Here is a 27,204-nt window from a genome sequence, read left to right on the forward strand (position 1 = left end):
GGGCCAAGCCAGGCAGACGGTTGACCAGGGCCACAATCTACAATGGAGCACAGAAATATCCCTGGAAATGTAATGAAATGGAGAAAATGGAATTTATCCGAACTCTTATCATGGGGATTACTGTCTCTGGTTGGAAAGAAAACTTGATAAGCAGCCTGACGCCCATTTCGAAGGGGAGTGGGTCCATGAACTTCTGGCTGGGCTCTGCAAGCTTGGAGGCAGAAATGAATGACTTGAGACCATGAGGAGTTCCACAGGTGTGGCTTCAGGAAAAAGCAAACCAGATGAAGCTGAGGAGAACCCAGAAGGAGAAGGTTCTTTACTGTCTCAGGGTCCATTTTCTCTGCAGACTGAACCCTAAATTCCTTTCCAGCCACACACACATGAGGAAGGGGCGCTTCCTGACCTCCAAGGCCAGTGACCAGCTCTGTCACAAACCAGCCAAATGATTCCTAGACAAGTCACTGAACCTCTTCAGGCTTCAGTTTCCTTATGATGAAAAAGAAACCTTAAGGTCCCTGTCAGGTGAGGTTCAGACCACTTCCTGGCAGTTCCCAGCAGCTGCTTACACAAAGGAAAATATAGCATGTAGTTAACAATGCACTGTGATGGATGCTAACCTAGGAACTAAAAGCCATTAAGGAGTTGCCCTTTCCTTGATGTTCTTAAAGACCAATCACAGAAACAAAAGCAAAAAACAAACAAACAAACAAACAAAAAAGAGACCAAACCAAAGAGAGCAAACCAAACAAAAACCAAACAATCACATGTTTGGTCACAACTGAGTCAGTTGTAATTAGAATACTCACTCACAGAAAATGACTTAAGTACATGGTGAAACAATTAGTACTTCATGAAAATACAGTAGGCTTGTATACTTTGTACACACATCCGACACTATGATCAAGTGTATTTTATAACTGAGATTCCTGTTCTTGACTGATGTAAACACATAGGTCCGATATACGCAGGACACAGGTGGCGAAGCAGGAGCAAGGAAGCACGTCTGGCCTAGAAGGGCGGTATTTAAAACACCATTTTCACCAGCAAAGGGATGTGGACCTCAAATGTGAGACCAGAGGACCTCACCATGGGGTGACTGTAGTAAGGGCCTTGGCACCTTCATCCTCCTGCATCCCATGCCTGCCTGGGAGACCTGGCCAGAGACTCTTAGAGCAAATAGAGGTACACGTTCCGAGTGTTCCTCTGGCCACCCTCATTCCCCACCTCACAGAACTTCCTCTGTGGATCGCTGGCAGGAGTCTTTATGGTCAGCACCCTGAGGCCAGGATTTTTGACTATTTTCTTCACAGTGGTCTTCCCTGTACTTAGAACATCACCTGGCACATAATAGGTGCTCCACGTCTGTTTGTCAAATAAGTGAATGAAATCCCAGTTAAAGCCATGAAGGGGCTTCACTGAAGGGGAAACAGGACCGTGGATTTCATGTCCTGGATTGCCACGGCTCCCTCTCCCCCAACCCCCTACAACAGGAAGGAGAAGGACCATTTATTGAGCACCAAGTGCCCTGCACTGGGCTGGGGACTTTACAAACACAAACCCATTTGAATTGTCCAAAAACCTATGAGGCAGGTGTCTCAAATCCCAAAACATAGGTGAGGAAAGTGGAACTCAAAGAGCTTCAGTGAGATGTCTCAAGTCACAGAGCTAGAAAGGTCAGATACAGGACTCCAGAGTCCACACCCCTGCAGTCACACTCTTCTGGAACCAACCCCACTGGGGTCTATCTCCTGTGCCTCTTTGGGAGCTGACAGGATTTGAGAGCCTGAGCTCAGCTGCAAGATCAGTACTGCCTCCGGGCCACAAACGGGACCCAGGGCTTCATGGTTTTTTCTCTTCTTTTCTTTTCTTTGGCTTTACTACACTGGCCATTTCTCAATATCAACCACTCAGATCTTCCTAAATAGCAGTGGGCCTGGCAGTGGCAGAGACAAGGAGATTGGTGAGGGAGAGGAAAGGGGAACAAAAGGGGTGGCACGTGCAGGAAAGAGCACATCTATCTTCTGCTTGCACGTGGTCCCCTGAGCCTCTTCTTGTTGTTCAGCTCCCTACTGCAGCCTGCCCAGGGCTCCACTCCATGGCTTCCTTCTGGGCCAGACCAGCACCCAGCCCGGAGGCTCCATCCACTTTGGCTGCAACGCCGGCTACCGCTTGGTGGGACACAGCATGGCCATTTGTACCCGGCACCCCCAGGGCTACTACCTGTGGAGTGAAGCCATTCCTCTCTGTCAAGGTGAGGAGTACCTTGGAAAGGGGGTGCCCAGTGGCTCCGATCCTTCTCACATCACTTGGGTTTGTCCCAGGACCCATCACTTCCAAATATGGGTTTCCTCATTGATAATTCATTCTTTCAGCGAACATATATTGAGGGTCCATAATATCTCAAGCCCTGGGGATGTACATATGCATAAAACAGTCTCAGGGTGTTCAGAACAATAAGGGAGAAGATACGTAGCCACATAAATGCAAAATGGCAGGGGAAGGAAGTGCTGTATCAGTAGTACAAACAGCATTGTGGGAGCCCAGAGGTCAGATGGGACCTACCTCCCTCTGGACAGCTAGGGAGGACTCCGAGAAGAGAGGATGTTTGGGCTTGGGCTCATAGAGCCGGTGGGGGTTGGGGCCAGGCATTAGCAAGGAAAATATTCTAGGCAACAGCAAGAGCATTTGCAAAACCAGGAACCTGGAGAGAGATCAATCACAAGATATGCAGAGCAACTTGGGCTGCCTGAAGCAATAGGTCGGAGGAGGTGAGGGACAGAGGGAACCAGGGTGGAACAGCGACCATCGCCATGTTCACTGTCAGCAGTCAAGCCCATGATATGTATCAGGTAGTCTGGCATATATGAAAGGCCTGCATTGCCTTTCATAATTGATGGGATTTGTTTTCCCTTAAAACAATATAATTCAGACTAAAGATCGGGGGGAAAAAAAACTATGGATAATGCAAAACGTTGCTGAAGGGGAGGTGGGTGGGGGGACGGGTTAAATGGGTGATGGGGATGATGGAGGGCACATGTGATGAGCACTGGGTGTTGCATGTAAGCGATGAATTACTAAATCCTACACCTGTAACTAATATTTTATTACATATGTGAACCCACTGGAATTTAAATAAAAACTTGGCTGCAAAAAAAAAAAAATGACCTATAATCCCGTCAGCTGAGATCACTGTGTAACATTTCAGCACATTTCCTTTGATCTTTTATATGTTGTTTACAAAAATGGCATCCTCAGTGCACAAAGCTCTTGATATTTTCTTAGCATCTGTCACATAATTAAATACACTTCCTCATCATTATTTCCCATGGTCGTGTAGCATCACGGAAAAACCGTCATTTATTAAGTATCATCCTCTTGTTGGTCATTTGAATTCCTGTATTGTTTGCTACTGTGAACAGTGCTGCTGTTAAAATCCTTAGAATCCCATCATTGTGAGCATCCATATTTATTTCTTAAAATAAATTCCCAGAAATGAGATTGTTGAACCATAACCTGTGCAGAATCTGCAGCTTTTGACATTTACTGCTCTCCAGAACGTTTGTCTTCGCTTCCACCAGCATGGGAAAGTTGTCTTTTCTGCCATAGTCTCAATATTATGTACTGCCTTAAAAAAATAAAAAAGAAAAGAAAAACTTTGCCCATCATACTGACAAAAACAGGAAATCACACTGATGTTTGATTTTCCCGTGCTGTGGTTCCTAGTGTGGTGGCGTACTTTTTAGGGATCTGTCATCTCTGACCCTCTTGCCTGTGCCTGAGCTTTCTCAAACAGTGTGTTCCCAGAGAATGGACTGTCCACAAATGGCAAATGTCATTTGGCTTTGGTCTCCATGTCTCCAGCCTTTCTTCTGAAGCTGCGGTTGGAACCTACCATGCCTCTCATATCTGTTTTCTTTTGCCACTTCCCCAAACTAAACCACTCTAGGCTTCTGTGTACTCATCCCCATACTACTTTGTACCTGGCCCCATCCCCAGGCTTTCCACTGATGCCCTTCCACTCAGCCATTCCCCCTGAGCTCTCTGGAATCCTGGTTTCATGGCCAACCAGCATATACCTTTGGCCACTACCCAGAGGGCCGTCTTCGCTCTCCCCTCACAGAGACTAGCTCTCTTCTGAGAACACAGATTCTGGGGGCCTTTTAAGCACAGGGTGTTAATCCCCCATTCTCCACATAACCCAGGACCAGGAAAGGCCTGGCATTCTTCCAAACCATGACTTTCCACCAACAAATATATCTCATTAGAAATCCTATGCCTTCTAATTAGCTTTCTCTCTCCTTCCCCAGGCCATTCTTTCCCTACGTAGTCTCTCCCTGAGAGATCTCATTCCACCACCAGCTTCCAATACTTGGCAATTCTGTCCCCACCTCTCCTACCCATAGGGAGTGTTCCTCCTACCTCAGAGTTTGTGGACCGTGTTTTGGCATGGAGATCAGGTCTCAGACGAGGAAGTTATCCTCTGTCATCTTAGTTATCCACAAGGGAAGAGCCGGACCGCAAGCCGTGAGAAGCAGCCGCCATCTACCTCCTTCACCTGCTGTCTCCAGACTGCCTGCCTCCTCATGCAGAATATCAGGGGGCATCCAAGTATTTCTTCACAAAAAGTTCAAGGAAGCAGAGCAGTTAGTTGATCACAATTTGACTAACCTAGTACCACCAAAGGAGTTTAAAGTCTTGCTGTTTAGGCATTAAAAGAGCATCGGGGCCCCTGGGTGGCTCAGCTGGTTAAGTGTCCGACTCTTAATTTTGGCTCAGGTCATGATTTCATGGTTTGTGAGTTCGAGCCCCACGTTGGGCTCTGTGTTGACAGTGCGGGGCCTGCTCAGCATGCTCTCTCTGCCCCTCCCCCATGCGTGCACGCACGCGCATGGTCTCTCTCTTTCTCTCTCTCTCTCTCTCTCTAAGTAAATAAACAAAGAGCTTCATATTCAAGTGCTCCTTATTTCTTCATTCCTCATGTTCTCCTCAGTTCCTCCTAATTTACTCATTCCTTCTGTTTTCCAGTCTTTGAAGCCTTCCATCTTGATATCCCAATCCCCCTCTCTCTGGACAATCCATCCTTCCCCATATCATAATGAAGCCCTGGCCCTGTACCTCTTATTGGTTCTAGTAGCACCGAGTATCACTGTTGGCCAGTGTGGATGGGACCTTCCTCTACTTGACTTTTTCTGGGTCTGAATGAGGGAGGTCTGAGCTCTAGACTAGTTACAGAGGTGGGGATGGATGAGGAACAACAGTGGGTACTCTGATTAACTCCCCTCCATCTGTACTAACTCCTGAACTATCAAAGGGCAAACATAGTTTGTAAGTATTGATTTCTTTCAAAGACCACACAAGCTACTCCTACCTCAGTAATGTGTGTTCCTCCAACAAACGTAGTGTTGACCCTACTCCTTATAAAACAATGACCACAGCCGTGTTGCTGCACACCTTTGTCTCCTGAGCCATCACCTTGAAATTCATTTCTTTGTCCTCTTGTGTTAGCACTATCATTTTTATATCCCGTATCTTACCCCTTCTTGGTTTGCACCCTCTTTCTGATAGAGTGTAGCCTTAAGTAAATTCCTCGTAAAGGGTTCTTGAGAAGGAAATTCTCTGAGTCTTTAAATGTCTGAAAATATCTTTATTTTTGCCCTCACATATGCATGGTAGGTTGACCAGGCAAAATTCTCGGTTCCAAATCACTTCCTTCAGAAAAGCATTCCATTTGGACATCCATTGCTGCTGATAGGAAGTATGATGATTCTGATTCTCATTCCTTCTCAGGGATGTCCTGTTTTTTTCTCTCTCTGGGAACTTGGAGGAACTTGTCTTTTGTCTTCTGAAATTCCATGATGATGTATCTAAGAATGGGTCTCTTTGCATCCTTTTGTCTCCCTTTCAATCTGAAGACTTGCATCTCTCCAGCTGTGGGAAATTTTCATCTGTGGCAGTTCCACCCTCTACTTTCTCTGATCTCTCTTTCTGGAACTCTGACCTGTTGGATGTTGGGCCTCCTGCACATTGACCTCCTGTGTTTTCAGTCCCCTTTTCTCATTTTCAGGTTCTGTCTGTTTGGTCTATATTCTGGGAAATTTCCTTTACTTTTAATCTCCAGCCTTTCTATTTAATACTTATTTTATCATATTTTTTAATTATTTTTTTATTTTTTTATTTGAGAGAGAGAGAGAGAAAGTGAATGGGAGAGGGGCAGAGGGAGAGAGAGAGAGAGAGAGAGAGAGAGAGAGAGAATCTCAAGCAGGCTCCACTCAGCATGGAGCCCAAAGTGGGGCCCAATCCCATGATTCTGAGATCATGACTTGAGCTGAAATCAAGAGTCAGACACTCAACCATCTGAGCCACCGAGGCACCCCGACAATCACATTTTTAATTTAAGAGAGCTTTCCCTTGTTTTTTTTTTTTTTTTTGGTTGTTGTTGTTGTTCCTTTTTCAAAGCACTCTGTTCTCATTATATGAATACAAGATGCCACCTTGACTTCTCAAGACACTGCTAATCAAAAGTTTAAAGATTATGTATCGTCTATTTCCTGAACTGTGTCTGTTTCCTAAAGGAGAAATCTATTTCCTTTTTTTTTCTATTTTTTTAACTTGTTTCATGTTGTTTTTTTTTAACTTACATCCAAATTAGTTAGCATATAGTGCAACAATGATTTCAGGAGTAGATTCCTTAGTGCCCCTTACCCATTTAGCCCATCCCCCCTCCCACAACCCCTCCAGTAACCCTCAGTTTGTTCTCCATATTTATGAGTCTCTTCTGTTTGGTCCCTCTCCCTGTTTTTATATGATTTTTGTTTCCCTTCCCTTATGTTCATCTGTTTTGTCTCTTAAAGTCCTCATATGAGTGAGGTCATATGATTTTTGTCCTTCTCTGACTAATTTCACTTAGCATAATACCCTCCAGTTCCATCCACATAGTTGCAAATGGCAAGATTTCATTCTTTTTGATTGCCAAGTAATACTCCATTGTATATAGATACCACATCTTCTTTATCCATTCATCCATCGATGGACATTTGGGCTCTTTCCATACTTTGGCGACTGTTGATAGTGCTTCTATAAACATGGGGGTGCATGTGTCCCTTCGAAACAGCACACCTGTATCCTTTGGATAAATGCCTGGTAGTGCAACTGCTAGGTTGTAGGGTAGTTCTGTTTTTAGTTTTTTGAGGAACCTCCTTACTGTTTTCCAGAGTGGCTGCACCAGCTTGCATTCCCACTTTTTTTCTATTTTTTTTTTTAATTTTTTTTTCAACGTTTTTATTTATTTTTGGGACAGAGAGAGACAGAGCATGAACGGAGGAGGGGCAGAGAGAGAGGGAGACACAGAATCGGAAACAGGCTCCAGGCTCTGAGCCATCAGCCCAGAGCCTGATGCGGGGCTCAAACTCACGGACCGCGAGATCGTGACCTGGCTGAAGTCGGACGCTTAACCGACTGCGCCACCCAGGCGCCCCACTTTTTTTCTATTTTTAATCTTATCTTTATGTCTTTCATACTACTGGTTTTCTTCACATATATAGTGATCCTTGATTATTCATATTTTAAAGGAAAGTCTAGATTAATTTTTCCAGGTAGCAGATGTGGGCTACCTTTGTTGCAATTATATACAGATATCGTTACCCACTAGGTCTCTCACATGAATAAGAAGTTAAATTGAGTATGTAGTAGAGATGAGCAGGCAGAGGGGCAGATTTTAGGCTAAGAGCCCTTATATCCTCGAATTAAAAGAACTTTACTCTGGGATACCAACTCACACCTTAGCAGCCCTGATTCTTTCAAGGGAGTTCCTATTTTTTTCCTCTAGGAGGAAAGACAACCCTCTCTCCTTTATGTGGGGAACAGATGCCTGAATGCCTCTTCACTGGTTTTGTGGGAAAGGATGGAGGAGAACTGGTCTCACCTGCAGCTTCTCAGCTCCACTTCATTCTCAGCACACTTCTATCTACAATCCATCTTCCGAAGTTTTTTTTTAAGTCTCCTCTGCTGCTGACCCTCCCATTTTGCTTTTTGTTATAGGCTCTTCTGCTTTACCAGTCTTTACCGTAATTTTATTAGGGCCTTGGGGGAGAGGAAAGATTAAAATATGTTCTCAGAATACCATCTTGAACCAGACATGCTCATGTTATTTTTTTTCTCTTTGCTAGCTCTTTCCTGTGGGCTTCCTGAGGCCCCTAAGAATGGAATGGTGTTTGGCAAAGAGTACACAGTGGGGACCAAGGCTGTGTACAGCTGCAGCGAAGGCTACCACCTCCAGGCAGGCGCTGAGGCCACAACAGAGTGTCTGGAGACAGGCCTTTGGAGCAACCACAATGTCCCCCCACAGTGTGTCCGTGAGTCCTTGGGCAGTGGAGATGGGCATAAGGAGGGGCTGGGTATGCAGCTGAAGAGATTCCTGCAAGGAGTGAGCTAAAAACCCCACAATGAGAGGAGCGCCTGGGTGGCTCAGTCAGTTAAGCATCCAACTCTCAATTTCGGCTCAGGTCATGATCTCACAGTTCGTGAGTTCGAGCCCTGCAGTGGGATCTGCGCTGACAGTGCAGAACCTGGTTGAGATTCTCTTTCTCCATCTCTCTCTTCCCCTCTCTTGCTCACTCTCCATCTCTCTCTCTCAAAATAAATAAATAAACATTAAAAAAACATAATAAAAAAAAGCAGGTACATGGAGACTGGGGATTCAGGGAGCAGAGACAGGTGGATAATGTCATCTACCAAGTTGGGCTTCCATTTGAAATTGCTCTCAAAACATTGATAGAACATTGCACACTGAGATGTTTCCATAAACCATCACAGAATTTAGGAATAACTTGCTCCAGTTCCTTTTAGAAGGAAAAACTAGCAGAATAGTTGCACAAGTGTCCTTTTATCACAAAACCCTAAAATGTCAAAGGTACAGTTCATCTTTAAGTCTGGAGTCACAAACTGGCAGCCTACTAGGTCATATCAAGTCTGAAGATACAAGCTTTTGCACTTTGGTTTGATTTTGTTTCTTTGGCCTGTGGTGTGCTTTATGGAATTTTTCATTGCTTCCCAACATTTTAAAGTTGGGAGAGTTTACATAAAAATCCATAATTCTAGCTTCTGGTGAAAAATGAAGACCTGGCCGAAGAGAACTTACAAGTTTCACATGTAACAATATGTACTGACTAACCTCCACCCACCACCCGTTTTTTTGTTTTTTGCGGGGCGGCGGGGGGGGGGGGGGGGGGGGGGGGGTGTTGGATCTGCCCATCCCAGTTTCCTGCATTCCCCACCCAGCCCATTTCATTCATTTAACAAACCTGCCTGGCAGCTGAAAATTCTTGAATTCATCATTACTGCATTACAGTCTCCCAGTCTCCAGTTCTGGAGTCTTGCCAGTGTCGTCCATAATTAATTAATTAATTAGTTAGTTAATTAATTAATTAATCAGTCTTCCTCCCTGCCCCTTGTCTCCCCAGCTGTGACCTGTCCCGATGTCAGCAGCATCAGCGTGGAACATGGCCGATGGAGGCTCATCTTTGAGACACAGTACCAGTTCCAGGCCCAGCTGATGCTCATCTGTGACCCTGGCTACTACTACACTGGCCAAAGGGTCATCCGCTGTCAGGCCAATGGCAAATGGAGCCTTGGGAACTCTATGCCCACCTGCCAAAGTAAGCCCAGGACGGGATGGTGGGCAAGTTGGCCCAGTGCCTTCTACTTGAACTAGACCATACATGGGGAAGGGGAGAAAGGAGGTATCACAAGGGATTGCAGTGTATCTCTTTTTGAACTCTCATCTAGAGTCAGGAGCTGGGGAGCTGCCTACTCCTTTAAGGAAGTACTTCTCAGCATCTTATTAAAAAGCTGCCTTTGTCCAGGAGAGCATCCACTAATTCACATATTCAACATTCACGCCAGGTATTATAGAAGTATGAAGATAAAAGGTTGTGACACCTACCGAAAAGAAGCTTATGGTCTGCTGGAGTGGCAGACAAAGTAAGGAAGCAATGCTTATGGGGTGTGAAAGACCCGTAACAGGAATGTGTATAGGAGGAATGGGTATAGCACAAGGGGCAGGCACCTAAGTGTGTCTGCCTTTCCTTCTGCATTGTTAGTTGTGTTTGTTGGTGTCTTCAAGACAGTTTCCAAGGTCAGGGTCCCTGGGGAAGCAACTCTGAGACAGAGGTTTATTATGGAGTACTCTTAGGATTACTGCCATCTTGTGTAAGGGAAGGGGAGGAAGAAGCCCTGGGAAGATGGTGAAGTTGAGCTCTGATGCACTATCAGTGAAGCCCTCAGCTGACCCCATAGGGAGCTCTGAAGCTGGGATGGTCCTTCAGAACTGCCACAAGTTGGAGCAAGAGGCCTTTATGCCTACACAGTGACCAAACTTGGGGTACAGGATGCCCCAGGAAGAGGGCATGATCTAGATGGCAGGACTCTGCAGCCAAGCTGTCTGAAGAGGGCTAGCAGCTGAGGGTCATTTACCAGCAGCTGGGGAAAGAAGTCCTTTGGTCCTAAGTGGGGGTCTAAGTGGCCCACCACAACACCCACTACAATAGGGATAGACTCATAATATTTACGTAATCAATACAGATGTGATAGAGGAGGTAGGTGTTTGTAACAGGGTAAAAGGAAATAGCTTGTCATTGAGTAGTAGAAAGTTTGCGATTGGGTGGGAGGAGGAGTGATATCCTCCCTACACTGATGATTCAAGTCACTGTTGTCTTTATGTATCCAAGTTTAGACCCCACCATGGACTATAACCATGTGTGTGACAGAGCAGAAGTCACAAGGGTCTTAACAGCTTTATCACCATGAAGGATCTCGCATTCAGTGTAGTCTTGGCCATCGGGCCTCATCTCACATGCCAGCCAGTGGCCATCTCCGGTGCCCTATTGAGAAGGAATAGGAGGCTTCTGCTGCACTCAGCAGAAAGGACAAGGGATTGATTGGTAGGGTCTGCCCTGGACACCAAGGACACCACAGAATCTCTGCCTCTAGTGTGGTGGTTCCTAACCAGGGTACATATCTGAACTGCCTGAAGAGTTTTTCTTAAAAATGCACACGCCTGGACCTTATCTCTATAGATTGTGAGACGTAGGTCCAGAGTACAGCCTGGGCATTTTAAAATCTCCTCAGGTGTTTCTGGCCACACTTCCAGTTGAGAATCACTGTTCCAACTGTAACATCACGCAAGTCACTGCCATGTCTCACATTCAGCTCATGAGTCCCAATAAAGTTAAACAGGTCTCATCGTTGTCATTATTCTTACTACTCAGAAGCAGCCCGTGTCCCTCCCGTTCATGCTGGCTTTTCAGAGTACTTTGTGATTTCTTTTTTAGTCATCTCCTGTGGAGAGCTTCCCATCCCGCCCAGCGGGCACCGCATTGGAACACTGTCTGTCTATGGGGCGACGGCCATCTTCTCCTGCAATTCTGGATACACACTGGTCGGCTCCAGGGTGCGGGAGTGCATGGCAAATGGGCTCTGGAGTGGCTCTGAAGTTCGCTGCCTTGGTGAGTGACCTCCCCAGATCTATCCGCCTCATTTTTCTCTCCTCAAGGCAGGTTAGAGCTTTCTAAAGCTGATTGTAGTCTTTAACAGCATCATTCTACCTATGGACTAAAATGCGTAATCCAAACACCAGCTATTGGCATGCACCATGACTAAAACCCTGAACTTACTTCTCTTGGGGCACCCAAAAGAATGGGAAGAATTTCAAGTCTGATAAGACAAAGTTATATAGTAAGCAAATGACAAAAGCACAAAAACAACCTGGCTTACAAAGGACAAAGTTATGGTTTCCCCCATGGCTAATGCATTCTCTACCAAACCTTAGATTCTAAGGTTTCCTCTCCTCTCAATTCTTTCTTGGAAACCTCAAGTCCAAAGGAGAGTCTCAGCTACACAGACCTGACAGCGTAGATTTGAATGTCTGTTCCAGACTGAACAGTGCTGCCCTCCCACTGTCTCAGGCTTCTTGTTAGGGATACAGTCATGAATTATTTCCGTACAGATTCAAAGAATACCAGTGGAAATTCTAGGAATATACTCTACCCAAACCCCACTCAATAAAAGTAACCCACCTAGGTTGTCTGTGTCTCTTGCCACTCAAGGAGAAGGAAAGGTGGGTTTAGCCAATCACCTGTTTGTGCATAGTCATTTCCAACTCAACTCAGCTGGGCTTTGACTGCCTTAATGTAGACCAGGTGCCCTCCATTCAGTAGATGTTCAGTCTATGCTACCTGATGAAAAAAAGAGGGAGACGACCCCAGAGGCAGGGAACAGTGATCATTTCTAACCCACAGACAGATACAGAAACTACAGTTCAGAGATGGATGGCCTTCTGGGATTCAACCTTGGGATCTGGGGATGCCATTTCTGTCATGCTAGGATTCCTAAAGCTATTCCTGGATAGCTACTCTCAGAAGGAGGTGGAGAAAATAATGGGTGGCTGGGTCCTTGGTCCTCTTCCTCACCATCCATGTCTCCCCAACCTGACCGAATCCCTCCTCGTCTTGTATAAGCTCCTCTTCAATTTACACTCTTTCCTCATCTCCCACCAAAGCCGGACACTGTGGGACCCCTGAGCCCATCGTCAATGGACATATCAACGGGGAGAACTACAGCTACCGGGGCAGCGTGGTGTACCAGTGCAATGCCGGCTTCCGCCTGATCGGCATGTCTGTGCGCATCTGCCAGCAGGATCATCACTGGTCGGGCAAGACCCCTTTCTGTGTGCGTAAGTATGTTATCCACTCTCCCTAGTCACGGGCTCAGACTCAACGTGGACTTTCTCCCTTGTCCTCTTGATTAGGTTAGCTGGAGGTTTTGCACACTTGGTTACTTTTTTTCAAAGACCCAATCATTACATCTCTTGTTTTCAGTTTTCTGTATCATTAATTATTGCTTTTGTCTTCACCATTACCCTCCTTGTGGTTTCCTTTGGTTAACTTGTTTGTCCATTTTCTAGCTTTTGAGTAGCAAATCCAATTCATTTATTGTCATTCTTTCCGTTTGTTACTGGTATTGATATAAGTGCTTAAGGTTATAAAATTTCTTCCAATAACTGCTCTAATCAGATCCCATAGGTTATAATAATTAATGTTTGATTGCTGTTTAGAAATTCTATAATTTGGGTTATAAATTAATTTCTTCTTTCACTGAAAAATTTTTTAATAGTTGTTTTCTTTTAATTTCCAGGCAGAAGGGACTTTTTATTTTTATTTTGTTATTCATTTCTAATATTACTGCACTGTGTGTAATATTTCTACTTCATTGAATTTATCGATGCTCTCTTTATGGCCTAATATTTGATCAACTGTTATGAATGTTTCATGTGCATTTAAGAAGAAAGGGAATTAGGGTATAAAGCTCTGTATATAGTCATAAGGTGTGCCTTGATTATGTTGTCTGTACCTTACTGACTTTTTGTCCACTTGACCTGTTTTGTTCCAAGAGGTGTGTCTCAAAGTTTTCTATTTTTAGTGGTCTTCTATCTTTTCTTGCATTTCCTGTAGTTTCTGCTACATAAAGGTAGTTGCTATGTTATTTGGTACATGCTCATTCAGAACTATTATATCTATCGCAAACTGTGATTTTAGCCTTTAAGATGTCTTCTGTCACTTTTAATAATTTGTAGTTCGACTGGCACTGGGCCTGATATAGGGCTTACAAGCCCTTCTTTCATCCTTTTTCCATTTGCCTGGTACACTTTGAGCCATCCCTGTATTTTAGCCTTTCTGAATCTTGTACACAGCAGAGAGTTGGGCCTTGCCTTGTGAGCCCATTTGAAAACCATTTCCTTTAATAAGTTAGTTATACTCATTCACATATATTGCTGTGACTTACATGCTTGGTCTTATATCTGTCGGGTTTTATGTAACTATTGTGGGTAAGATATACTCAGGAATTTCTTTCTCTATATGATGTTTTCCTTACTCACCACCCCCCCCCCATTTCTTTTGGTATTTAGGGAAGTTTGTAGGCTTTTATGCCCATTTCCTGTAGTCAGTGCACTGACATACCAGGATCCTTTTTCAGTTTGTTCACATTTACAATAGACTTTCTCTAGATCAATATCAGGCCATTCCCTGCTCCTCTCTTCTCTTTTCCGAACAGTCTTGCTTTCCACAAAGACTTGCAACAGAAGCATGAGACACATTTTGCCTGGGTGGCATGTTTGTTTTACACATACTTTAAAGTTTATAGCATTCTCTGTCTTTTGGTTATGCTGCAGGCCTGGGCTTTCTACAGTTTTATTCGTTCTTCTTGTTAATCTGCATTTTCCTCGTTTTTTGGATGTAGATGACCACCATTCTTCTCAGCTGCCTAGAAGTAATTTGGAAAATTCTTCACTTTTTAAAGTTCCCTGAAGTGAGCCTTTATGTAAAGTGCAGGTTGTGTTGTTTAATTTTGTAATTCTTCTTCATTTGGCTCTTCCTATATGAGATGGAGCAATACAATAATGAGACTTATTGAATGAGCAGTGCATGAAAAATTAGTCTTAATAGCTGCTTAAGTGTTAGGATTACACAAAGCAAGACCCATCTCTATTCAGTCACTCTTCCAGAGGGGTCTAAACTAAACATTTGGTTTCATCCAGAAGATGCAAATTCCAGTGCCTTCAAGGAATTGGCACAGAATGTACATGCAGAGATGTGGGTTATAAATAATAGGGAATGTTGGAGTCAGAAAATAAATGGAGAATGTCTGCCTAAAGATGTTTAATTTTAGAGCTGGTATGCACTGAAAAGCAGTGTAGTAAGGTATTTAGACACTTGGACCCAGGACCTAGATTGCCCGGATCCTACCCAGAATCCAGTACCTCTTGGACCAACCCCCATTTTATTCTGGAGTACAGAGATGTGGGGAGTACCTGGAGGAGGAAGAAAAGAGAAAAAGAACAAGCATTTATAAGTGATTACCCTGAGGTCGGCACTGTGTTACCTGTCACCATGTGTAAATCCAAGGTTTCCATATTACTCTCCAAACCTTCTGGCAATCCCATATCTCCTCGGTTAGCTCTCTCATCCATCCCCAAACAGCTACTGCACGATTTACCTCTTCCCTGAACACCCACCCTCCACCTCCTCCGCCTACATTCGCAGCAGATAGCGAAGGCAGATAATGAACCTGGCCTGAAATCAGAGGAGCTGGTTTCAGAGCTCAGAAGAGCCACCTGGAAACAGTGCCCCCAAACAAGTCTCCCGACTGCTCTGAGGATGACAATGGTGCCTACCTCACAGGGTTGTGGGGACTAAATGAAATAATGCAGAGAGACCCCAATAATTATTAGCTGATTAGATAACCTCACTTTCTATTTTGCAGAGATGATAGAAGCCATCAAACAATAACTCCTTCTTCTTCCTGCTTCCCACCCACACATCTATTCTTCTCCCTTCCCTCCTACCTCTGTAGAAGAGTCTCTCTCTCCAGGCCCAAGGCTGTGCCCTCCATTGATTCTCAGGTCCCCTCCCTCCTGCCTCCTTAGCGAACTTTATCTATTTTTAACTGTCTCCTCTGTACTGCTTACCTTTCCTTTCTATTAATTTCCCTCAAGCCCCAGTTAAGTGTTCAAGCTTCACAGAGACCTCTATTTTCCTTCCTAGTGGGGTGTTCTCCACCTCTTCTTTGCAGCCTGTACCAATCAGGGTCCCCAGAGAAACAGAGCTATCTGGGGTATCTGACACCTCTTGAGGCTCTCCCTGTGGCTTCTGGGACACTCCCACCCCCTGCTGGGCTTTATTTTTTCTACTTTGCTGACCACCCCTCAGTTCCTTTGCAGGTGCTTTCATGACCTGTCCTTCAAGAGGTGGTACCCCCAAAGGTTTTACTACTCAACACTCTTCTCTCACTTTTATGAGTGGTCCTTAGCCTTTGAGAAGGGGCCTCATGACCTTTTGTGAATCTGGAAGAGGGGTGAATCCTCTCCCAAGCACGCTGCACCCACCCAATATTTTGCATATCATTTCCGTTAGTTCAAAGACCCTGTGAAGATTGTCTCCCCTCTCCCCCCACCTTGCTGATCTGGCAGGGTCCTGTTCATCCATGAGATCCAGTGTAGATGGCATGCTGTTTCCTCTGGGAACCCTCCTTAACCCACTCTCTCCCCTGTGGAGGGTAGATGCCCCTCTTCTTTGTGGGCCTCTATCCCAGCACCAGCACACTGTGTTCTAACAGTCTGCTTCCCTGGACTGGGAAGTGGCTCCCTGAGGTTGGAGACCATATCATATTCCTCCTTGTATATCATCAGAGCAGAGCAAGGTACCTAGCACATAGAAGGAACTCAGTAATGTTGAATGAAAAGTAAATGTTTGAATCTATTTTCAAGGCAAACCTATTAATGCAATTCAAAATCCTTACTTTAGAGATACAGAAAGTGAGCTTGGAGTGAATTGTCCAAAGTAAGGAAAGGGCAGAGCTGAGTAGTAAATCCTGGTCTGCTGGCCTCCACAGCCCACCCTCATCCTAGCACACCTGGCAGTCTCAAACCCCTGCAATCCACTAACATATGTGCCCTGCTCTGCTCGGCCCTCTCTGCTAGAGTCAGGGATACTACTGTTGAGATTTACATAAGAGAACTGACCCAGAATGATGCCAGAGTTGGCCACAGCAAAAACTGGGCCCCGCCTCCTGCCTGCTCTCGCTCCCCCATCTCCATTCACACCATCATGGTTTGGGGTGGGCTCTTCGTGGATCCAGTTATTGGGGTAAGAAAACATTCCTCGTGGTTTCTCAGCCTCAAAATCCAGAACCAAGAGAAAGAGCTGGCAAAAGCATCAACTGAGACTTCAGTCTGAAGAGACTAGGTAGGGTACCAGGCAGGTGCTACAGAGAACTAAGGGCTAAGGAGCAAAGCAGAAACCCTGGTACCCACGCATCCATGTGCTCACCGGTCTTCCAGTCAGCAAGTATTTATCAAGCTCCTGTATGTCAGGCACTGGTCCCAACCCCAAGGATGTCGCAAGAAACAAAGAACCTGCCCCCATGGAGCTGACCTTGAGGTGGAGGGAGATAACAATGAACAAACAAAGAGCTGCATGTAGAGCATGTCCATTACTGTGGAGAAAAGTGGAGAAGGCAAGGGGCCCGGGCAGTGCTGGGGAGGTTGTTTATTGGGTCATAAGGGATGGCCTCGCTGAAACGGTGACATTTGAGGGGAGACCTGAAGATGTGAGGGCAGGAGCCAACGGATGTTCTGGCAGAGGGGAAAGCAAGTGCCAAGGCTCTGAGGCAGGCACTTATTTTCAGGAGACCTCAGAGAGACCAGTGCCACTGCATGGAGGGATCAACTCCAGCTCCAGGAGGAAGGACGAAGCTGGGACAAAGTGGTGACCCTTGCACTCTGGGGCCAGGCCTTTGAGCACTGGGTTCTCCCCCACTGCCCTGCCTATAATTGAACAAATCACAAAATAAAATGGCCTGCAAGGATTCCAGAATATCACCTTTATTACTAATAAAGCCTATGTTGGAAGCCATAGTTTAAAGTAAAAGCCATATGGGGTCTGCTAAAAAAAAAAAAAAAAAAAAAAAGCAAACCCAGAATGGAGTGGATTCACACCATCAGAGGCAAGGCTGCAAGGACAACACCTCCCCCGCCCCATTGTTGGGGAGAGCCTGTCTTCAGGGGAGCAGCAGAGAGCACTGCCACTCACAGGCGCCAGGTCCCAAGAGGAAGAGGGCAGAACTGGGCCAAGCATGACTGCTCATTCTTCCCAAATTGCACAGAGAAGGGCCAGAAATTACACGGATTGAACTCCCTTCATCTGGAAGGAGTAGAGGGGAAGGACTGTGCTCTCAACAACAGCTTTGGCTGAGCCACTGGTCTGGCATGGGGAGCAATCCCTCCATTCGGGTGTAGTTAGCATTGACTCTGGCTCTGTCAAGCTCAGCCAGGAAGTAGGTTGGGCCTGAATCCGCTGAGGGGTAGTCATCGCATCCAGTGATGGAGAGTGGGCATGGGGTACGACAGGGATAGAGGCAGAGAAAATGAGCAGGACTGACGACCCGGACAACAGAACTACAGTCCAGGCCTAATGCCTCATGGGGAGTCACAGAGTGATTTCCCTCAAGTTGTCCAAGCTACAGATGTGCCTTCAAGGAAGAAGGTATGTCCCCATGCTGATTTCAGGAAATAGAGGTTTTACAGCTAAGAGACTATAGTTAGACTTAGGCCTGAACTTCACTCATGGGCATGAGAAACACCAGGTGAGAAAAACGATGCACTTTAGGGGTATGGAATAATAGGAGGGCTTACCTATTTTCTGTTTTGGTTGCAGCAATTACCTGTGGACACCCAGGCAACCCAATCAACGGCCTCACTCAGGGCAACCAGTTTAACCTCAACGATGTGGTTAAGTTTGTTTGCAACCCTGGGTATATGGCTGAGGGGGCTGCTAGGTCCCAGTGCCTGGCCAGCGGGCAGTGGAGCGACACGCTGCCCACCTGCAGAAGTGAGTCACCATTCTTCTCCCTCCTCACCCCCCGTACCGCTACCATCTGTGGGGGTGACCCCGCAGCACAGGCCAGTGGATTCAGTCCTGGTGTTATTTTGATTCGGATAGGGAAAACTGAGGGCAAAGAAGGGTCATAAATGAGGACTTTCTCATCTCCCAGATACAGCCATGTAAGATTTCATCATTGGTTATATAAGCAAAACAAATAAGTTGCAACTTCCAAAACAGAAATGGAAAGCAGTCTTCTTGCTTACATTTCATAGAACAAATAACTCATCCTTATCATATAAAGCCCCATTCTTGACAAAAGAAAAAATCAGAAAACTTAGAATGAAAAATAAAAAGCAAAGAGCATAGGGGTTGGAATGAAGCAGGGAGGAAGAAAAGAACCCAAGAAGCAGAGACTGAGCACAGGATGTTCTGGCCTCATCTGGGCTACTTAAGAAATAGTTTCTAAAGCATTTCATGGCTGGTCACAATAGTAGGGGCAAATGGAGCTGCCTCATACCAGGAATAGCCTGGCAGACTCAGTGACATCTGAGTGGAGTGTCAAAGCAGACAGAACGTGAACGACCCCAGCCCTGACATGGAGCTTGATCGAATTGCTATAGTCATGAGGACACAGTCTCTAGGAGGATGGCTCCTCATTGCAGTATGTGGGGGTGCACGGTGATTGTCTGTGCAGTGTGTCACAAGTCATTTGTAACTGATATTAAAGGACCAAAATTTTCAAATAAATGAAGATGCATCACAACTACCCCTAAAAATAACATCCCTCTCATAACATTTTAAGATTCCATTTTGAGTGAGAGAAAGTCTCAGAAAACACAGGGAAAACTTCCATAAGCTGGTGTTGGGCCTTCCTTCGATCATCTGTTCAGGCAGGAAAGAGTTTAGAACTTGGTTGCTTTGGGGTATTGTTATCCCACATCCCCTATCAAGAGCTGTGCTCCATCTCCCCAACATGAGATACAAATTCTCCTGTAACTGCAGCTCCTGCCCCCACAGCCCCCTGCCCAGAGTAACAAACTCAGGACCGGTCTCGGAATCAGAGGGCTAAGGTAAAATCTTAGAAGTCATGGCCTCCAGTCCTGCTCCCACCAGCCCATTGTCTACCCTGACAGAGTGGCCAGTCTAAAATGCAAATCTGATCAAGCCATTCCCTGTTTGAAATGCCTTCCCAGACTTCCCAATGCCCTTACAATGGCACTGTCCTCTGCCTCAGCCTCACCTCTGCACTGGGCCCTGGCCACACTGAACTTCTTCCTTACACGTGCCCTGTGCTCACTCGTCCCCAGGGCACTCCCACACAGTCTCCTCAAATGCGTTCTTCTCCGTCCCACTTTGTGTGGATGACTTTTACGCAACCATCAAGAACCAGCTTAGGGGCGCCTGGGTGGCTCAGTCGGTTAAGCGTCCGACTTCAGCTCAGGTCATGATCTCACGGTACGTGAGTTCAAGCCCTGCATCGGGCTCTGTGCTGTCAGTTCAGAGCCTGGAGCTTGCTTCAGATTCTGTGTCTTCCTCTGTCTATGCCCCTTCCCCACTCACACTCTCTCTCTATCAAAAAATGAATAAATGTTTTTAAAAATTAAAAAAAAAAGAACCAGCTTAAATGTCACCTTTTCTTGGAAGACTTTCCTGCTCCACCTCCTACACTGGGCTAGATGCACTGCTTTGTGCTTCTAGAACATTCTCTGCTACCCCTATCAGAGCACTTATCAAACAAAATAATTGCTTGTTTGTCCTTTTCTCTCTAGACCAACAGTTCCCAATTGGGGATGATTTTATCCATCCTCTGCCCCAACAGGGGACAGATATCTAGAGATATTCATTGTCACACCTGGAGGGTTTCTATTGGCATCTAGTGGGTAGAGGCCAAGGATGCTATTGAACATCCTACAATACATAGTTCTGCCCCCACAACAAAGAATTAGCAGCCAAAATGTCCACAGTGCCAAGGTGGAGAAATTCTACTCTCAATTGAAAATTCTGTGTTATCTTTACTGCCCAGCACACTGCTTGGCATTCGATATATGGCGATAAATAGTGAGAATCAATGCATGTTATGTATTTATTTTGTGACGCCAGCCTCTCTGAGCCTCAGAGAAGTTTGTCAAAGGTAGAAATATCTTACATTTTAAAAATTTATCAAAGATTTTTTAAAAATACCTATCCTGGGATGCCTGGGTGGCTCAGTGGGTTAAGTGTCCAACTCTTGATTTCAGTTCAGGTCATGATCTTACAGTTCTTGAGATCAAGCCCCATGTAGGGCTCTGCACTGACAGCACAGAGCCTGTTTGGGATCCTCTCTCTCTCTCTCATTCTGTCCCTGCCCTTCCCCGGCTCCTGCGTGGTCTCTCTCTCTCTCAAAATAAATAAACTTTAAATAAATAAATAAATAAATAAATAAAATTTTAAAAAGTGGTTAAAACACTTTCCAAAAAAGACCAACCCCTGTTGCAGTCAGCTCAGCTGCATCTGTTCTACAACGATCAGCAGCCTTGCTACACCAGGGTTAGGGCACCCAGAGACAAGGGAGTCATGCCCTCAGGGGACTCATGTATTCAAACAACTCACCATCTAGGCTGATAAGGTCAGCAGTAGAGGTTCGTGCAAAGGACCGCTGCCAGGGCAGAGGTTAACCAGTCTGGGAGGAGGTGGGAAGGCTTCTCCAGTCAGGCGAGTTTAGCAAGACGTGGAAGAATGAATCCCTTAACCAGGCTATCAAAATCAGTGATCAGGAAGTACAGCAGCCTGAGGACCAGCTCACCCTCCCAGGCAGGATCGGCTTCGTGCTACCAATTTGTCTGGACATTTTGCCATACTGGGAATGCATGCCTGTTTGGACATGTGAATTCCCGTTTAGAAGCATAAGACAATCTTTGCATCCTGGTTTCTGTGTCTAATTGTCCCCTTTCATTACAGTCATCAACTGCACCGATCCTGGGCACCAAGAAAACAGCCTACGTCAAGTCCATGCCAGCGGCCCGCACAGGTTCAGCTACGGCACCACTGTGTCTTACCAATGCAACCACGGCTTCTACCTCCTGGGCACCCCGGTGCTCAGCTGCCAGGGAGATGGCACATGGGACCGTCCCCGCCCCCAGTGTCTCTGTAAGTAGATGTCATTGACTCAAAGTGATCACCCGTGCAGACTGACGGGATGGCCCATGTCCAAGTACATGTCCTCCTCGTGCGTGTGTGTGTGTGTTACATCACAATGACAGTCACTCTGTCTGCATCTTAGGCCCTGTTGGGTTAGTTTCACACCAACTTATGCACTCTCTCTCTTCCTAGCTAGAGTACTTTCCTCTTTCTCTTTCCTCTTTGCTGCACTGCTATCCTCTTTAGCCCTCAGGGCGCTCTGCCTCCACAACAGACTGCCTGGCATGACACTGTCTCAAACCTTACCCCTTCCTTGCTTTTCCAGAAAAATAACACATGAACCCCTTTCTTTTGAAGGACTGAAGCAGAAATGCCACAGACTCTGGAGGCAGACTGACTGAGATGTGAATTCTGGCTTTGCCCCTAAACAAGCTGTTTGGTTTGACAAAAGTCTATTAAGCTTTCAAGCCTCCATTTCTTCATCTATAAAAATGACCCTAATACCTATTCCATAAAGTTATTAAAGAGTTAAATTAGAAAAGCAGGGGGCACCTGGGTGGCCCAGTCAGTTAAGCATCAGACTCTTGATTTCAGCCTAGATCATGATCTCATGGTTGTGGGATTGAGCTCAACATCAGGTTCCACACTGGGCATGGAGCCTGCTTAGGATTCTGTCTCTCTCTCTCTCTCTCTCTCTCTCTCTCTCTCTCTCTTTCTCTCTCTCTCTGTCTCTGCCCCTCCCCCCGCTCATGCTTTCACTCTCTCTAAAAAAAAAGAAAAATAGAAAAGCCATAAAAAGTGCCTAGTATAGTATCTGTTACATCTCCATCAACAATGACTGCATAATTATTATTAGAAAAAAATATATGGGAACAACATGCTAAAAATGGCGGGAGAGAGAGGGGAGGTGCTCAGAACCCTGATACTCGGTTACTAACCTCACACATCCACATGAGGAAACTGTCCCTTGACCTCCTGCTCTCTCCTCTTGTTCCTTCAGGTGAATCTCCACTACCCCTATGTCCCTGGGAACCATTAATCTACCTTCTATCTAAATATTTGCCTATTCCGGGCATTCCATGTAAATATACATGTGGCCTTGTGTGTGTGGCTCCTTCCGCTTACCTTAAGGTTTTCAAAGTTCATCCATGTTGTAGCACATATCAGTGCTTCATTCTTTTTTATGGCCAAATACCATTCTAGTGTATGGGTATACTATAGTTATTTATCCATTCATCCGTTGATGGACATTGGAGTTCTTTCCACTTTTGAGCTATTATGAATAATATTGCTGCACACATTTATGCCTGGGTCTTTGTGTGAACATATGTTGTCAGTTCTTTGGGGCATATACCTAAGAGTGGAATTGCTGGGCCAATTATATAGTAACTCCATGTTTAACTTTTTGAGGTTAACTGTTTTCCAAAGTGACCGCACCATCTTACATCCCCACCAGCAGGGTAGGAAGGTTCCAATTTCTCTACACCCTCACCTCCACTTGTTATGTCCATCTTTTTCATTATAGCCATGCTAGTGGGTATTAAAGTGGAATCTCATTGTGGTTTTGATTTGCGTCTCCCTAATGACTAATGATGTTGAGCATCTTTTTATGTGCTTCTTGGCCATTTGTATCTCTTCGTTAGAGAAACTTCTACTTAAGTTCTTTACCCACTTTTAAATCGGATTGTTTGTCTTTGTATTACTGAGTTTTAGCAGTTCTATATGTATTCTGGATACTATACCCCTATCAGATGTATCATTTGCAAACTTCTCCCTTTCTGTGGATTATCTTCTTACTTCTGGATAATGTCCTCCAGTGCATGAAAATTTTTAGTTTTAATGAAATCCAACTTATGTATTTTTTTTCTTTTGTTGCTTGTGCTTTTGGTGGCATATTTAAGAAACCATTGCTTAATCCAATGTAATATAATAGTCCAAGATCATATCATCTGTGAATAGATATAGTTTTATTTCTTCATTTCCAATCTGGATGCCTTTTATTTATTTTTCTTACTTAATTGCCCTAGCAAGAATTTCCAAGACAATGTTGAACAGAAGTGGCAAAACAGGCATCCTTCCCTTGTTCCTAGTCTTTGGAGAAAAGCTTTCAGTTTTTCACCATTAAGTATAATGTTAGCTGTAAAGTTTATGTAAATTCCCTTTAGGGGTGAGGAATTTCCCTTCTACTCCTAGTGAGGAATTTCCCTTCTACTCCTAGTTTATTGAAAATTTTTAGCGTGAAACAGTGTTGGATTTTGCCAAATGGTTTTTCTGCATCTATTGAGATTTCCCCTCTTCATTGTATTAATATGGTATATGACACTGATTGATTTTCAGATGTTGAACTACTCTTGTGTTCCAAAAACAAATCACACTTGGCCAAGTATAATACTTTTAATATGCTGCTGGATTTGGTTTACTAGTATTTTGTTGAGGATTTTTGCAGCTATGTTCATAAGGGATATTGGTCTATAGTTTCCTTTCTTTGCGATGTCTTTGGTTCTAGGATCAGGGTGATGATGTTGGCTTCATAAAGTGAGTCAGGAAACGTCCTTCTCCTTATGTTTTCAGAAATAGAAAGATTAGTGCTATTTCTTCTTTAAAAATTTGATATAATTCAGCAGTGAAATCATCTAGTCCTGGGCTTTTCTTTGAAAGTTTTTTGATTATTGTTTGATTCCATTTATTTGCTATAACTCTATTCAGATATTCCATTTCTTCTTCAGTAAGTTTTGGTAGTTTGTGAACATTTAAGAATTTGTCCATTTCTGGAGCGCCTGGGTGGCTTAGTCAGTTAAACCTCTGACTTTGGCTCGGGTCACGATCTCATGGTCTGTGGGTTCAAGCCCTGCATCAGGCTCTGTGCTGACAGCTCACAGCCTGGAGCCTGCTTAGGATTCTTTCCTCTTTCCTCTTTCTCTCTCTGTTCTTACCCTGCTCAAACTCTGTCTGTCTCTCAAAAAAATAAAATAAATTAAAAAAAAAGAATTTGTCCATTTCATCTGAATTATCTGATTTGTTTGCATACAATTGTTCATGTTCATAGCTTTTGTTTTTTTCCTCTATTTTCTATTTCATTTATCTCTGCTACTATCTTTATTATTTCCTTTCTTCTGTTTGCTCTCAGTTTAATTTGCTTGTCTTTTTCTACTTTATTAAGGGGAAAGGTTGGTTTGTTGGTTTGAGATCTCTTCTTTTTAATGTAGGCATTTGCAGTTATAAATTTCTCTCAGAACACTGCTATCACTACGTCTCATGAGTTTTGGTATGTTCTGTTTTCATTTTTGTTCACCTCAAAGTATTTTCTAATTATTCTTCTGATTTCTTCTTTGACTTATTGGTTATTTAGGAGTGGTTTTTTAATTTCCATATGTTTGTAAATTTTTCAATTTCCTTCCATTCTTGATCTTTAATTTCATCACATTGTAGTTGGAGAACATACTTCGTATGATTTCAATCTTTTTAAATTTATGGAGACTTATTTTATAGCTTCACACATGGTCTAACCTAGAGAACATTTCATGTGCACTTGAAAAGAGCATTTATTCTGCTGTTAACTACAGGGAGTGTTCTCTAGATGATTGTGAGGTCTAGTTGGTTTATAGTGTTGGTCACCATATTTCCTTGTAGATCTTTGTCTTGTTCTATGGGGTGGTGAAATCTCATACTATTATTGTTGACTTATCTATTTCTCCTTTCAATTCTGTTATTTTTTGTTTCATGTATTTGGGATCTCTGTTAGGTGCATATATGTTTATAATTTTATCTTATTGATGGATTGATCCTTTTATCAATATGAAATTTTCTGTGTCCTTCCTGTGTTTAACGACAATTTTTGCCTCAGAGTCTATCCTATCTGATAATATCAGATAGCTGGTCTGGATAGCCATACCAGCCTCTGTTTAGTCTCTGTATGTACAGTATATCTTTTCCCATCTTTTACTCTCAGTCCATTTGCATCTTTGAGTCTAAAGGATGTCTCTTTTAGACAGCATGTAGTTGGATCATGTTTTTTATTCATTTGCTAATTTCTGCCTTTTATGTATTTAATCAACATTTAGTATAATTATTGATAAGGTAGGCTTTATATCACCCATTTTGCTATTTGTTTCCTATGTATCTTATGGTTTTGTGTTTTTTGGCTTTTGAGTTTGGAGAGGTTTTTTGGTTCTTTGTTCTATTGCTGTTTTATTTTGCATTAAATAGATCTTTTCTAATTTAACATTTTAATTTGTTATTCACTGTGCGTTTCTTAAGTCATTTTCTTAGTGGTTATTCTGGAAATTACAATTAACATCTTAACTTATAACAATATAGTTTGTAATAACACTAACTTAATTTCAGTTGTATGCAGAAGATTTGCTCTTACAAAGCTCCCTTACCTCCCTGTCCTTTGTGTTGTTATTGTTATACAAATTACAACTTTAGACATTGTATGCTTATCAATACATATTTCCAATTATTGCTTCATGCCATTTCTCAGAAGAAGAAAGATTACAGACAAACAAAAAAACACTTATTCTGCAGTTTATATTTACCTATGTAGTTACTTTTACCTGTTTTAGGATTTTTTAGTTCTTCCTGTGACTTCAGTCCTTTCATTTCAGTCTGAAAGACTTCCTGTAGAATTTCTTTATAATTTAGAATTTCTTTCTAGGTTTGCTAGTGATGCATTCTCATACTCAGTGTTTGTTCATCCAGAAATTTGTTAATTCCACTTCATGTTTGAAGGATAGTTTTGCTAGCTATAGAATTCTTTGTTGAAAGTATTTTTTTATCATTTTAAACATGTCATATTACTGATATATTTAGGCTTAAATCTAACATCTTATTTTGTGTTTTTTGTTTGTCCTACTCAGTTTCTTTTTTCTCTTTTTTTATCAGATTAACAAGTTTTATAACTCCATTTTTTCTTCTTTACTAATAAGTAAGTTATACACTCTACATTTTAATGGCTATGTTAGAAATTATAACAGGAACAACTTCACTTACCAAAGTCTAAAGTTAATCTTTCTCTCTTCTTCCTATATCATACAAGAACATTAGGACTCTTTAACTCCATATGTTTTTCTGACTTTTACATTATTGTTTTCTTATATCTTAATTGTGCCTTGTTTTTTATTTATTTTTTGTGCCTTGTTTTTTAAAACCCACAATGTATTATTGTTGTTGTCCTGTGCAATTATTGTTTACTCAGATTTAGCCACATATTTGCCACTTTCTTTGCTTTTCATTTCTTCTTATACCTTGTCCTTCCTCATGGGATCATTTTCCCGCTATTTGAAGAACATTCATTAGAATCTTACTCAATGAAGATATGCTGGTGGCAAATACTGTCAGTTTTTGTTTGTCTATAATACATTTATTTGTCCCTCATTTTTGAAAGATATTTCCAGTAGGTTTAGAAATCCAAGCTGGTAGCTATTTTCTTTCAGCCCATTAAAGAAATTTCTCTAATACCTTCTGACCTCTTTTATTGCTACAGAGAAGTCAGCTATCAGTCTTTCACTCCTTTGAAAAGTCTGTCTCTGTCTTTGGTGTCCTGCATTTTCCCTAGTTATTAAATGATAATTTAGCTGGATCAAAGTCCACATTGACACATTTCCCTTGGTGCACTCTGCTGGCATTTATTATTAATGAGAAGTCTGCT

At 43.5% G+C, this 27,204-nt stretch overlaps 1 protein-coding gene across 1 annotated transcript in view; it reads left to right on the forward strand.

Moving 5' to 3' along the window:
* The window catches only part of CSMD2 (CUB and Sushi multiple domains 2), a 600,117-nt gene that overhangs the window by 528,684 nt on the left and 44,229 nt on the right, over nt 1-27,204 (forward strand). Inside the window, exons 49-55 of the mRNA XM_047083843.1 lie at nt 2,066-2,254; nt 8,169-8,354; nt 9,462-9,656; nt 11,331-11,504; nt 12,557-12,730; nt 18,270-18,443; nt 21,375-21,563. Coding sequence (XP_046939799.1) covers nt 2,066-2,254; nt 8,169-8,354; nt 9,462-9,656; nt 11,331-11,504; nt 12,557-12,730; nt 18,270-18,443; nt 21,375-21,563 — 1,281 coding nt within the window. The remainder of the gene's footprint in view (nt 1-2,065; nt 2,255-8,168; nt 8,355-9,461; nt 9,657-11,330; nt 11,505-12,556; nt 12,731-18,269; nt 18,444-21,374; nt 21,564-27,204) is intronic.

This window comes from Lynx rufus, unplaced genomic scaffold, assembly GCF_022079265.1.
Source record: "Lynx rufus isolate CCGP_SWC_20201006 ecotype Redwood Valley unplaced genomic scaffold, mLynRuf1.p SCAF_2, whole genome shotgun sequence".
Lineage (NCBI taxonomy): Eukaryota > Metazoa > Chordata > Mammalia > Carnivora > Felidae > Lynx > Lynx rufus.